Below are 14502 nucleotides of genomic sequence, written 5' to 3' on the forward strand. Positions count from 1 at the left end.
TTTGACAAGCGCCTCGTGTCCTGTCAGTTGCTGACTTAGTAAGAGGCTTTACTCCTACTTGCTTTCTCATTATGAGTTCAGTTAAGAGATGTAAATGTATCTCTTCTAAGTGTGTGCTGCACCGCTGTCTCTCTCTTTCTCTCTGTTTGGCCAACATGTTTATTTATGCTAACGTCCGCTTCAGTCATGTTCACTGACCACTGTTACGTCTGGCAGCCAGAGTCCATGGCGGCCCGGTGTCCATGAGTCTTGTGACCTTGGCACATGGTGTCGGTCTCAGGGCGGCCATCTGTGCTGGCTGCCTCAGTTGAGACAAGGCCACCCGAAAGCAAAAATAAGAACAAATATACTAAATAAACACTTCTATTTCCTCATTGCCTTCTCTGGTATTAGTTATTAAAATTCAGTTTCAGTTTTAGGACCTTAACTCAATAATATCTTTGCTGCCCTCAGATATGAACACTGCACACAGTATTAGGGTTATTGTGTTTAAATTCCCTTTAACTTTGTTTATTAGATACAATGAAACACCAGTAATCCTCAGTGGTATAAAAATACATTCATCTAGTGTAAATGGAAAACTTTCACTTCATAAAGCACATACAGTAGTAGTAATGTATGCACTACTGAGTCACTATGTTCACATCTCTGTCAGTTTTATCCTTTGTCTTTGTCATTTTCTACCTTTAAAATTTATTTCTGATATCTGTTGTTACCATTTCTTATTATTAAACAGTGAATAAAGAGTTAACAAGACTATTAACAAAAACATTTTAGGTGAAGGAAATGAAGGAACCACCCAGTTGTGACCCATGAACATAAAGTGTGTTATTGTTTATTAATGTTGAGATGAAACATTTCTTACTACAGTATTATTATTATTATTGGTAGTAGTATTACTTTATTTTTGTGATTTCTGTAGTATTATGACTTAAAATTTCATAAATAAGTACATACAGTACAACAAATGATTAAAAGTAAACTTATACATTACTACTGCTCTGTAAACATACATACATACATACGTATGTTTCATTTTGTGAAGCAGCAACCCCCATCACACACACATACCCCCAACAATCACCACCACCACCCTGTTTCACATATAAGACTTTAGTAGCTCTGAGGTCAGTGTCACCGAGCTGTTTTCCTGCCTGCCTGCTGAGCACTCTGTCTGCCTCTCAGCGTCTCTGCCATTACCTCATTACAGTCACAAGTATGTATGTGTGTGTGTTCCTTGGCTGGATGAGTGTGTATTGAGACCTGCTGGTCTGGAGCAGAATCAGGACAACATATTGTATGATGATACGGTAAGCAGACGAGGCCTGGACTGAAACCACAGCAGAGAGCAGGGAGCAAACACATTCGACTGTCTCATATGAATCGTAGCAGTTCCTTTTATAACATCATAACAAGGAGATTAACCTGTATTTTAATAAAAATCCAGCTTGGCTCTTCTCAAGATCAAGATTAACGTTGAGGGCAACAAAAAATAAGAAAGCTCTGCATTCACGTTTAAAACATTTACATCTCAGTTGACGGAGCAGACGGAAACAATTTTTTCAGTTGATACATAATTTATTTTGACATGAGAGTTAATGATGTACTATAGGTGTAAAATGTCCCAATAAATCACGACTATCTTCACCATTGCACATTTCTCCTTCACAGTATCACACTCCCCTCTCTTCATCCTTCTCAAACTACACTTTCAGTATCACTCTCTCCTGTCTTTCGCATCGTACCAGGTGGAACAGCATTGTGGAGCTGGTTGAGCAGAAGAAAGATCAGCTGGACTCGATGTTACGCCTGCAGAACTACCTGCTGGAGTGTGCCGAGATCAAGTCCCAGATCCAGGACAAGAGAAAAGCCATCGACGCCACTCAGTACATGGGCAGTGACCTTGGAGGAGTCCTGTCTCTGCAGAGACGCCTGTCCACAATGGAAGGAGCCCTGTCTGTCCTGGAGCCCAAACTACTGCATCTACAGGTAGGCAATTAAAGCACAATACACTGACTTTACATAAAATGTTGATACTTAGATACTTGACTTTACACTTCTGACAGTTTTTAGCTTTTCACTCTCAAGTCTTGTAAGCCGTGACAGCTGTAATTGTTAATGTTAACTACCTGTTAATATTTATGTTTATCTATTTATGATTAAAACATCAGTAATGTGAATAGATAGTAGCATATTAGGCATTTATTCCTATGAATAGATAACACGCTTTTAAAAAAAATCATCTTAACCCTTGTCTTAAATTTCCACAAAAATGTGGATATTTAAGAAGATTTTATACGCTGGTTGTATTTCAGCATAAATAGTTAGAGTCGATAGACGATAATGTCGCCTCTATTTGGTGATGTAGGAAGACGCAGAGCATCTCGCCACCAGCCACCCAGGTCGGGCCATGGAGATTCTCGTACCGTTCGATGGCATCAGTGTGGAGTGGGAGGAGCTGAAACGCACTTTGCAGGGCTGTGAGGATTCGCTGATGGTGGCTAGCAGGCTGCAGAGCTTCATACAGGTACACAGGTTACTGCGCCCCAGCGATTATGTAACCAGCACCGAGACACAGAATGCTCTGGTAATTTTGTTCTAGAGAGCGATAGAACTTAGTTATTGGTCATTTAAGTTAAAGCTAGCATTTGTGTTTAATATTGAGTAAAAAAGTAGTTTTTTTTTAGGAACATTAACTTTTCACATTTCTTTTTAAAGCTGTACTTTACTCTTTACTCAAGTATTTTTTGGGGGAGGCATCTGGCCATCTCTTGTTTCTCCAGCGTTGCATGCCCCAGCTTTAAATATTTGAACCTACATTAATATATATAAATGTATGTGTGGCGTTTTTCTATTTCCACAACAGACATTGAGAAAGTCATGGTGGAGAAATTGGTTGTTTTATGAAGTAAATGTTACTAGAAAAACACTGTATCTGCTGCAAGCTAAGCAGTCTTGACACGGCTGGTAAGCATACAAAAAGACCCTATGTATGGTGAAAGTGTATTAATAGTCACTTTTAGTTCCTTCATTGATTTAGGAGCAACTCACGACTTTCTGTAATTGTATTGTGTTTAAATTAAATTTTTTTAAAGATTATTCAGTCTGCACAAACATCTGTAGTATAGTCTAACTATGGAATTGATTATATGTAAACTTGTTCTTCTCCCCATCCTGTCAGGACCTGGACTCGTTCCTCACCTGGTTGGTCCAGACGCAGACGTCCGCCGCTTCAGACCAGCTGCCCAACGACCTGGAAGAGGCAGAGAAACTGATTAACAAACACGCTGCCCTAAAGGAGGAGATTGGACGGTGGGTTATTGGAGGACAACAAAAGGCCTTCCTAAGAGGTCTTAAAAAATACATCAGGTGTTCAGAGAATAACTCAATGGGTTGCTGTTGATTTCCGCAGGTATGAAGAGGACTACGAGCGCCTCCAGGCCATGAACGAGCTGCTGGAGTCCGAGGAGGCTCCTCTCCCTCAGGCCGCCCTGCAGCAGTGGCTCCAGAAGCTCGATGTCGGCTGGAACAAGCTGCTGGAGATGTGGGAGAGCAGGAGAGAGGTTCTAGTCCAGGCTCACATTTTCCATCTGTTCCTGCGAGATGTCAAACAGGCAGAGTCTTTCCTCAACAACCAGGTGAGACAAAGACTGAGCAGGTGGTTAGAGTTTACAAGAAGCATCTCTGGACAGCTGTATCAACTGTTTTAGCCATTTTAGTGGCATTTTAGTGCTTTTGGATGGCAATATCATTGTTGTTAGTCCAAAACTTGCTTACAATTTAAATTGCTCGTCAACTTTTAGATAGATTGCCCTGAAATGTGGTACAGACATCCATGGTCCCTAAGGGATGGATCTTAATGGATGTTTGATAATCATGCAACGTGCCAAAGTTTTTACAATGTAAAATATGGCCACTAGCAGGTAACACGAAAAAGCAGTGTAGACCTTGATGTTCATGTTCATGTACTATTTGTTGTGATTTTGTACTGTGGCTGGATTTCTATGTAATACATTACATCCAGTTACAGTACAAAATCACAACAAATAGTACAGTCATGAAGTTTAGCTGTTAGCTTTAACAACTCAACTGTTTTAGCAACATTAGAGGAGTTCTGTTTAATTATGCTTGACAGCCAGGTAAAAACAGCTGCTGTATGCAACTTGTAAACATGTATGATATGCTTTTACATTGCACCTTTTAGGTGAGCTTGTCTGGCTGCAACTGAGGCAAATCTCCATTGCTGTGCTCGGTTTTCCCTTTTCATCTCATATTTTCTTATACATTTTTCTGATGGTGGCAGGCCAGAAGGAGCAATACACTGCACAAAAAAAAAAACAGGAGAGGAAAAAGAATATGAAGCTCAAATAGCACAGTCAATGTGTCAAAGGGAGGGTCAGTAAAAAGACTCATGGCTACAGACTTTCATCTCTTTATTGACCTTTCTCAAAGCCCTTGAAATATGAAATAAGATATAATGTGAGTCATAATGAGTGATAATGAACATCATCTCACATCACTGACTGCAGTAGAGTGTCAACTGGACAGGGTGTGGTCGGTTTAGCCTTGCCAAAGTCAGCTCTGAGATGGAGAAAGCGCAAGACAGAGACAAAGGAAGAACGAGAGAGAGAGAGAGAGAGAGAGAGAGAGAGAGAGTGTGTTTGTATGTCAGCAGGTGTATTTTCAGTGTCCCTGTGTTATGTGATATTAGAGCACAAGCTTCATTATGAAGTGTAGGAGGATGCGCAGCCACTCCAGTCTGTGTATGTGTGTGTGTGTGTGTGTGTGTGTGTGTGTGTAAGTATACAGTAAAATAATATTTATAGGCCTGTGTAGATTAAAATTATACTTGCTAAAATATTTGGCTGCAAAGATCATACCTGGATCTACCTGAATTTAAACAATGCAGCAGTATCATAACCAACGTGAGACTATTATGTTGCAATTATTTTAACACTTTTGTGGCATGAATAATTTGCATCATAATTTTTAAAATAATATCCCATCTCATTTTCAATTGGCCCAAATCAGCAGAAAGAGCCAGAATTTTGTGGAAATCAATTTAAGTTTTCAGTATCTTTTTTAAGTAGATTTTGACATTGTCAGTAGTTTTCCCTTAGCTGAATGAGGATTATCCCCTTGATTTGGTAATGTTTCAAAGTATTTTTAAATTACTTATTTGCTTAAAGTCGTCTTTGGAATATAATTATCACCTTCTGTAATTTTGCTGTAAAAATGTGAATTCAGCACACTAGCCTGTGTCAAGAAGTACAAACGAAAAGCCAGAGCCAGGTTTTGCAGTCTGTCTTGCTGTATTTAATCTCAGTATTACAAGCACAGAGGTTTGTTTTTCTAATCTGAAAAGCTTGCGTGCATGCCAGAACATCACTTTTGGTTTGGTTTTGGTAACAGGGACCAGCTCTCCTTATTAGCACAGTGCGGTTGATTTAGAAAGAGCAGGATTTTTCTATAATATGTATCTAAGACGTTCCAGGCCATAGAGCTCGGTCTGCATCTCCCAGTTGTTTCTCCCTTAATTTAATTTAATTTGTCTGTATCCAGAGGCCATATACATTTGCAATCATATGATTTGTTTGAGTAGTTTCACCATCTTTTGACATTTTCTGATCTTAAGTCATACAACAGCTTTAGTTTTTCAGGACTACTGCAGCTACCTTCTCGTGGATAGACTGATGGATTAATCATTTAGTCGATTGAATGACAGATAATTAGGAAAACAAATGTCTAAAGCCCAAAGGGATGTATTCAAAATATTTGTTTTGTCTGACTAGCAGTCCAAAAACCTAAAGATATTTAGTTTACTATGACACAAGACAAATAAGAGCAACACATCCTCACATTTCAGAGGCTAAAACCAAGAAATTCAGATATTTTGGCTTGAAAAATGACTTCACTGAATTGCTCTTATCTATTCTGTCTTTTTCTGATACCTTTCTGTGTATTCTTTATCCTGTTTTTGCTTCATCTTGTTTTTATCTTTTACCTGACTTCACTCAATCCTGTTCCTGAACCAAAGAAATCACCTCGCTGTTTACATCCTTATTTTGCAGGAGTCTGCCCTTGCTCACGTGGAGCTACCCACCACAGTGGAAACAGTCGAAGCTGCCATAAAGAAACACAAGGACTTTACCACCACCATGGAGCTGAACCTGCACAGGATCAAAGCTGTGATCGAGGCCGGAGAGAGCCTGATCAGCCAGAGTAACATCTACTCTGAACGCATCAGGGAACGCATTGACACGCTCGCCAACAGGTACAACAAACAAACACTCGAGGTCAAAGCCCTAAAGCAGAATATCTGTCAGTGTTTAGCAGTTTTTTTTATGACAATATAATTTTTACTTCATCAAGAAGGATTTAAAGCTCTAAAAGAATGTTTGAAAAGGAACAGTACAAACAGTTTTGTCTGTAGCAACAAAATGTCCAAGTTTTCTGACTGTATACACACTAGATGTAAGAATGTAGAGAAGACGGAAAATAGACTGCAGAATCAGGAATAAATGTAAAACATCCTCAGTAGTTTTGTTTTCCTGCATCAAATGTTGGAAAGGTTTCCGGTTTCTTGCAGTCAGCGGTTCATGCTAGTTTTCGTTCTGTTCAGACAAAATGCAGCACCAGGCACTGACCCAAGCTGTACGTTGAGCTGATTTTAATGCACAAAGATCTAAGCAGCTGCCCAAACACAGCAGCTAAACAATTCGAAGCAAAGAGACCCTCAAGTATAAATGAAACAAAACACAGAAAACAGAGCTCATTCTGTTTAGTCCAGAAATGACACATGACCATGAAATCTTTGTGATAGCTGAAGTGGTGGTGTTGTGTGTATGTGTGTGGTGGGTGGGGGTTGGTTGGGGTTTTTGTCTGTGTCCAACAATAGTAATGCGAAGAACCATATGGTTTTTAGATTTAATTTACATGAATTAACTCATTGGAAAATTATTTTGACAAATCGATGAGCACAGTGCAACATAATTATTTTAACATGTTACATTTCACAGTTTTTACATTAATTAAATTACTTTTTGATATAGTACAAATGACAACTGGTCTTGTTTGATGTTTCATAACTAAGCTTTTAAAATGCTTGTATGAAACAGAAAATGGTCAGAAAATTTTTTGATTTTCAGAAATCTCATTAAAGAAAGAAAAAAAAACAGAAATAGGCATGCACGCACTTAGATATGTTTTTAGAACTTTATATTAATGTAACTTAAACTAAATTGTCTGTCCCTCACTCTCAGGGGAAACCAGAACCGTGAGCTGGCCCAGCAGTGGCTGGAAAAACTGAACGACCAGTGGGGACTTCAGAGGTTTCTTCAGGACTGTCATGAGGTAGGAGGCCAACAGATCTGTACTTAAAATCAAGAGCATTTTCAATCAATCTCATTTTCAATCAATCTCTTTCACATTTTGACGGTTTCTAGTGGCAGCACAAGATAACTATTAACTAAGATAACTAAGAACTTCATTACCCAGGAATCAATGTTGCTGCATCAGTATAGTTTGACCCCTTCGACCTCTTTGCTGATTATGAAAGAGAAAAGAAAGTTTCACTGCAGGTTCTACTGTGTAGTTTTGTTTTGACATAGTCATTGCTGATGTTTAAATGTCCTGTAATTTGTATTTAAAAAGTTTTGCCTGTATATGTTTAAGATTTCTTGGCAATGACCATAATCAAAACATTAAAGGTTCAGTGTGTAATATTTAGTGGCATCTAGTGGTTAGGGTTGCAAATTGCAACCAATATCACCGCTCCTCCATTTGTCCCAAATTTTACTTCTTCTTACTTCGAGGTTTGTCCATCTGTAGAAACATGGTTGCACAACATGGCGACACCCTTGTAAGGGAACCCGTGGTGTATGTAGATGGAAATAGCTCATTCTAAGGTAGTAAAAAACATAACGGTTCATTTTGTAAGGTCTTCATACACCACTGAAAACATAGTTATGGATATTATATTGCATTTCTGTCAGTAAATCCACCTAAATATTACACACTGAACCTTTGAATGAATGTAGGAAAATTAACCAAATATGTGGGGTTTAAATTAGCAGTCCCAAGTCACAATCATTTTGAATATAAGTGAAAATGTAAATAATAAGATTTAGCCATCTTGTGATTTATTTCCAGTGTCATAAAGTCATGTTAGCAAAATTTCCAGCTAGCTTGTATCTAGTATCTAATGTAATCATTTGATTTAAATATTAAAGCCTTTTAGCAGTCTGTCATAAGATGATGATCTACATCTGTGAATCTGACAGTACCTACGTATTATTGGGTATTTATACCAGAACCATACATACTGTTTTACTGACACGATTGCATGATTTCTGAGAAGTGCTGTGCAAAAACATGTAAGCAATGAGCACAGATAACAAAACATGTACAGTACACGGCTCACCTCTGCTCGCTCCCGCAGTTTTTGCTCTCTCACCCTGCAGAGTCACAGGCTTCTTTCTGGGCCAAAACCATGTTTAGTTTCAGCAACTTTCTCTCTTTGGCTCTGGTGAATAATTCAGCAGCACAGCTCCTCATCACTAATTCAAAGAAGGAAGAGTCTTTCTTACTGTGTACATGTTTGCATGTGCAGGTGTGTGTATATGTGTGTGTATCATCCATATATCTATCTGTCTGATCATATGTTGTATGCGAGTCTTTAGAAATACAGTATGTATGAGGAGTCTTCCCCCGACTGTGCGTGTGAGCGTAGCCTACAGTGGGAGAGTGACACTGCGTCAGTCTGTAGGAAAGCTGAGCTCTCAGCTGTCAGGGAGTGTTCATCTGCTCGGTCGAGGCTGCAGCCACGTGTTTCCTGCTCCTCACTGCTGCTTTCCATCCACTTGCCAACACAATTACACAAAGCTTTACACGCTCTGGTATTTTTTGCTGTACACAAAATTATGACATCTACTCTTTTGTCTGGTCTTCAAGGTGAGATTTATGACAACTGTAGATAGTTATGTGGCAAACATAGGCTATTGCAGTGGTGGTAAGTAGTCCGTAAGTGCATGAGATACTTTAGGAAAGTCATCATTGTTTATGTTGGACTAGGCTGGAATAAGGTGCACTTTATTTTGTGGTACAGACTTACGTATGTTTAAAGGTTGTAACAGTTGTAGTTGTCCATAGATAGAGCTGTTCTTTCAGAAATACTTCCTTTACTCTCTCCTTGTCCCTCTACTATTATTACCATATACAAAGAAACCTTTGTTTTTTTAAAGTTTGTTGCATTTTATTTTTGTATTGTGTAGTTTAGGTTTGTATTTGGATCAGATTACACCAGCAGTACACAGAGAAAAAAACAATCACATGGCCTCTCAATTCAAGGGATTCAAGGATTCAAAATGTTCATAGGTTTTATTTCATATGTGGACATATGGGCGTTGGCCAGCTCACTTGGTAAAGCATGTGCACCATATACAAAGGCTAACTGCTCCCTGGATGCCCACTGCTCTTAATTAGGATGGGTTAAATGCATAGAAAAAGTAATTTCCCCTCAGGGATCAATAAATACATACATACATAAACAAGTCTGAGTAATGCTTTGCCTCTCTTTAAAGGACTTAGTTTGTGCTAAAGACATATTCAGAAACTAAGTTTAAAAAAAAATTAAAAAGGAACAAAATAAATTTTAAAATGTCTTTAAAAATCAGGGACACAATTTTTATAACCAAGAACAACCAGGGTCTAAAAATACTGGGGGGAAAACAAACTTATATAATCTTAAAAGTCCCCTTTCACCCTGTCTCTTTCTCTTTATCTACAGTACTACTCCATCTTCAGGACTAAAGGGTATTAAAGAGGTGAACTCAGTTTGAGATCATACTGTAGCTTTTTACCCAGATTCCTCTCCCACTCTGTTTCAGAAAAAGAGCAGGTGTATGCCCAAAGGCTGCATTGCTAAACACAGTGTGTCTCTATAATAGATGTAACACATGCAAAGTCCCTCTGTATGCATTCTCTCCAGTTTCACCATGTTTGTGCTTTTCTTCTGTCAGGTCAGATATTATGGATTGGTGCTTTGGAGAAGTTATTGTATGCTGAGGATAAACAATGTTAAGACCACTTTTTTGGATATTGAGTCAAATCTATGTTTTCTCAGGACCTTCTTTAACCTTTTGTCTTCTGAAAGTGTTCTTCATACACTATCTGCAATGGACTATCATTTGTCCGGGACTCACCATGTTTCTTAATTTAAATTGTAAGCTGTTCTAGTAAAACACTAAGCTAAATGTTTAGGCCTTGCAGGAATACCTTGAAAAAGCGCTGAAGCACTAAGATGGGAAATATATTTTTAGTCTTAATCCAAACCGTGCCCTGAGGTCCAATGCTTTAAAAGAAAGGAAATCTATATTTTGTACAGCCAAGTTGGAATTTGGTTACCCTATATATTAGATTTTTTTTGTCTTTTGTATACATGAATACACATTTCACACCTATTCAAAATGTAAAAAAAATAATATTTTCAAAAACTATACAACTTTATTGGAAAATAATCAGATTTGGTTCTGCAAGTAATTATTATTTTCAAAAACTGATTAAGCAATATTTTTATTTACCGATGGCAGAGTAACACCTTTAAATTATTTTGTCTGTCTGATGGTCCAAATTGATTCAATTAATTGAAAATGAGTAAATGATGATTTACAATGAAGGGGGAAAACATTTGAACAATTAATTAATTGATTATCAAAACTGTTGATACATTGTCTGCTACTTGACTAATTCATTCATTCATTAATAATTTTAAGCTTCACACATTATCACCAGCTGTTACACATCTGGGGTGGCTCGATTATTTGGCTAAATCTGAGATCAGCAGTGCATGAAGATGTTGAAGTCTGATGACGTGATGATGAGGCTATGAATCGTCCTCCGTCCCTCCTCTTCCCTCTTTCAATGTCCTCTCTCCCCTCTTCTTCTTACGTCACAAACTTGTCCATCTCCTCCTCCCCCTCCTTCATTCATTCTCAATCACTCTTTAGGCTTCCCCACACTACTGCCACAAGGCAAGGCAAGGAAAGGCAAGTTTATTTGTATAGCACATTTCAACAACAAGGTAATTCAAAGTGCTTTACATAAAACATAAAAGCAACAGGGAAATATAAAAAAGTTTAAAAGCAACATGGGGAAATTCACATTAAAAAATAATAAAAGTTACAGTCCAGTGTACAATCAGGGATAAAAGAGTTAGATGGAAAATAAAAACAGGCTGAGGGGTTGAGCAAAAACTCACTCCCCTTCTCCTCTTTCCTCATTCAATTAATTTACAGTCTCAAGGGGGGCATCAGTCTGTGACCCTCCATGACCTCTGCAGTCATGAGACCTGTGTGTTTGTGTGTGTGTGTGTGTGTGTGTGTGTGTGTGTGTGTGTGTGTGTTCATGCACATGAATTTGCACAGTCCTGATACGTGTGAGTATGCACACACTCTTGTTTGCCTCTGCATTGATGTGTGTCAATGTGTGTAATGTGTTTACTCATGTTAGCTGGCATGTCTTTACCTGTCTCTACTGTGTGGGTTGTGTGTGATGGGTCCAGGAAGAGGTGACAAAGTGACAAACAGAGGGGTGGGGTGGGGGGCTTTGAACAGAAATCCATCCTTAAAAGGAAAGAGGAGCAGTAAATCTAAACTACAAATGCATTATTCAGGATAAATCACTGCTCCTTCCAATCCTGTACTACCCCTCTCTCTCTTCCCACTATCTCCTCTTTTTCTCTGACCAACCCTCTACTGTCTCTCTCTCTCTCTCTGTCTTTCCTCTCTACTTTACCACTGCAGCAGTGTCAGGAAAGCTGGAGACAGAGAGTACAGCTGCCTTGGACTGCTGCATAGAGGAGAAGAGGGATGGTAGAGGGGGGTGATGTGAGTGTAGTGCGGGAGTGGAAGGATAAAACAAAAGCAGCTGTAAAGGAGTCGTGAGCTTGGCTGTTAGCTTCAATCCAAAAAACAAAAATCCTGTATTTTAGTCTCTCTCTCTCCCTACAAACTCATCCACCCTCCTGCTTTGACACATTTAAAGCCCACCTCCCCCCTCCACCTTCTCCAACTCAGCATCATTAGCCATGACCGGTGAGCCTGGAGGCGCTGCCTGCATCACCACCCCTCCCCTCCCCATCCTAATCCCAGTCTTTTGCTCCTCCCTCTCCTTCTCCTCCACTCCATCTCTCCTCCAACCAGCCAGGCAGCCTGCTCGCTCTCTCGCTCGCCCACTCGCTGAAGGTGTGAGGCAGGGGAGGGGCGCCCATGAACCGGCTCGGCTGCCTGCCATTTTATTGTTTTTTTGGGAAGCTGATTTTCTTCTTCTTCTCTCAGTCATCCTCATTCTTGCCCTCTCGCTCGTCACTGATTTGCCCCCGCCCCTTCTCTCTCTCCGGGTTGAGTGTACAGCAAATCCTCAATACCACAGAAAGGAGAAAGAGAGAGAGAGAGAGAGGAGAGAAGGGAGTGCAGCCTCTGTTTGAAGTCTCCAGTCTCCTCAGCCAGTATTGTTGTTATTTACCCTCCTGCTTGGCATTTTCCTCTCAGCACACCTTTTGTGTCGCTCTCTCATGTTCGGCTCTCCAGAAGGCGCCTCTCTTTCTATCTAGCTTTCCCTCTCCTTGCCTTCCTCTCCTCATTCTCTTTCTCCATCTGGCTCTGCGGTGAAGAACGTCTTTGCATATGTTTGACGGAAGACCAGCAGGGATGCGGCTACCAGCAGCTGCCTGCAGCTGCCACAATCTCGCAGGCTGTTCCTGTTAAACACCGCTGGTAAACAGGTTATTTGCTTTACAGTTGCGTTAGGAGAGAGGGACGGAGGTGGAAATGTTGCATGCAGGTTGATGAGCGTGCTGATGCTGACCTGAATATGTTGGTGATGGTATCAGCGCAGACATGAGGTGTTTCCTCTGTGTGTTTACCTCACACAGACAATATGTGCAGATTTTACTCTTTGATGGAGAGTGAAGGTGTGTAGCTTGTTTACTTTGTGGGTGTGTGTTGATGCTGTGGAGACTGTGATCTGTTGTATTGTTTGTACGTGTGAATTCTTGCGGCCATGCTTGTTGGTACACGTGTGTCTGCCAACATGTGCCTTGTGTGCGTCATTAAATATTCATGTCTGTATGTTTGACCTTGTATTTCCCACTGTTTGTGTTGCTGGTGTGTTTATCTACAGGATTCTGTTCTGTTTAGAGTTTTCACATAACAGGAGCTAATGAAAATGTACGCATATGTGGGAATTATGATAATGTTGTCTAAGTGTGTCTGTATAATCAAACATATGAGTGTCTTTTTTTAAATGAGTTATCAGTTTATAAACACCGACAGTTATTTTCAGTATGTTTGCTCATCCAGTATTGACACCTCTTTCTCTGTGTTTCATTCTCTCCTTGCCTCTCTTTGACCAGCTGGGCGACTGGGTGTGTGAGAAGATGCTAATGGCGAGGGACAGCAGTCGAGACGAGACCCAGAAGCTTCATAAGAAATGGCTGAAGCACCAGGCCTTTATGGCCGAGTTGGCCCAGAATAAGGAATGGCTGGATAAAATTGAAAAGGTAAGTGCTGCCGGTCCTCTAAATGATTGCATGCTCGCAGATACAGTTTTGGTACTTTTTTTCTCTTGCTTGAAAGTTTACGGGGTCATTCTGGGGCTGAGTGAGTTTTGTGTTGTTTGGCTACTTGGAATAGCGTAAGTGTCAGATAAAGTCTAAAGTCATCAAGTGTTTGGATTATTTTTTCTACCGCCTATAGGTAAGAAGGTCATGTAGACGTAAAGCTATTTTTCTACCAAGTCTACAGTTTAAAAAGCACCTCACCTCAGGAGATCAATAGAAAGTAGAAGAAAAAATGGAAGAGTATATATCTTTATATTGAATAATGTTGATGTGTACTGTAGATGCCAGCTACCCTACTGTTTTAATGGTTAGCAAGATAAAACAATTGGGCTATACTGAATGGTTATATTAGTTGTGTTTAAAAGAAAATAACAGTTGTCAAATCTCAAGTTTGGTCACTGAGTTTTTTTACTGACAGACATCACTGATGTTAACAAAGCTTAAACATCAATTATCAAAGTTTTACAGCCTTTCATTACCCAATGTCATATTAATTTTGAACTGTTTTATACAACTAGTCCTTGTACTAAACACTAAAGCCCTAAATTAACTTAATGAAAGCGTAACAAAGCCAGTGGCAAGGGCAGAAAGTATCACAGAGAGGTTTTAAATAGAGAGGGGCGCTATAACCTTCACCACTGCTCTGTATCCCAATAGGATCTGTTTCAGATTACGGAGATTTATACAGCACATCAGCCTGCAGTCCACACAGGCGTAATTGGGTTAGCCAGTGTTTTCCCAGCTGCACATCCAAGTTTCACCGGGTTGACTTTGGGCTGTTGTGTTCACGTCTGCCTGGCTGCAGTGACGTGAATCCGGATGTCTAAAATCAGAGTCCGTAGAACTGTTAGTTCAGTGTTACGTTCCCTCAGGCTGCCTGTAAC

The 14502-nt window shown here is 39.8% G+C and overlaps 1 protein-coding gene across 2 annotated transcripts in view; it reads left to right on the forward strand.

Annotated features, from left to right (window-relative positions):
* LOC119882832 (spectrin beta chain, non-erythrocytic 4-like) overlaps window positions 1-14502 on the forward strand; it is an 87707-nt gene that overhangs the window by 34306 nt on the left and 38899 nt on the right. The window contains exons 19-25 of one of the 2 annotated variants that reach the window (XM_038693118.1): window positions 1749-1989; window positions 2369-2527; window positions 3182-3312; window positions 3413-3638; window positions 6072-6274; window positions 7263-7353; window positions 13412-13558. In XM_038693118.1, coding sequence (XP_038549046.1) covers window positions 1749-1989; window positions 2369-2527; window positions 3182-3312; window positions 3413-3638; window positions 6072-6274; window positions 7263-7353; window positions 13412-13558 — 1198 coding nt within the window. Of the gene's footprint in view, window positions 1-1748; window positions 1990-2368; window positions 2528-3181; window positions 3313-3412; window positions 3639-6071; window positions 6275-7262; window positions 7354-12419; window positions 12774-13411; window positions 13559-14502 lie in introns of those variants that run through there. The other variant, XM_038693119.1, reaches the window with a different exon arrangement.

Source organism: Micropterus salmoides, unplaced genomic scaffold (assembly GCF_014851395.1).
Source record: "Micropterus salmoides isolate LMB-PRFRI ecotype aquatic unplaced genomic scaffold, ASM1485139v1 Ms_hic_scaffold_3, whole genome shotgun sequence".
Lineage (NCBI taxonomy): Eukaryota > Metazoa > Chordata > Actinopteri > Centrarchiformes > Centrarchidae > Micropterus > Micropterus salmoides.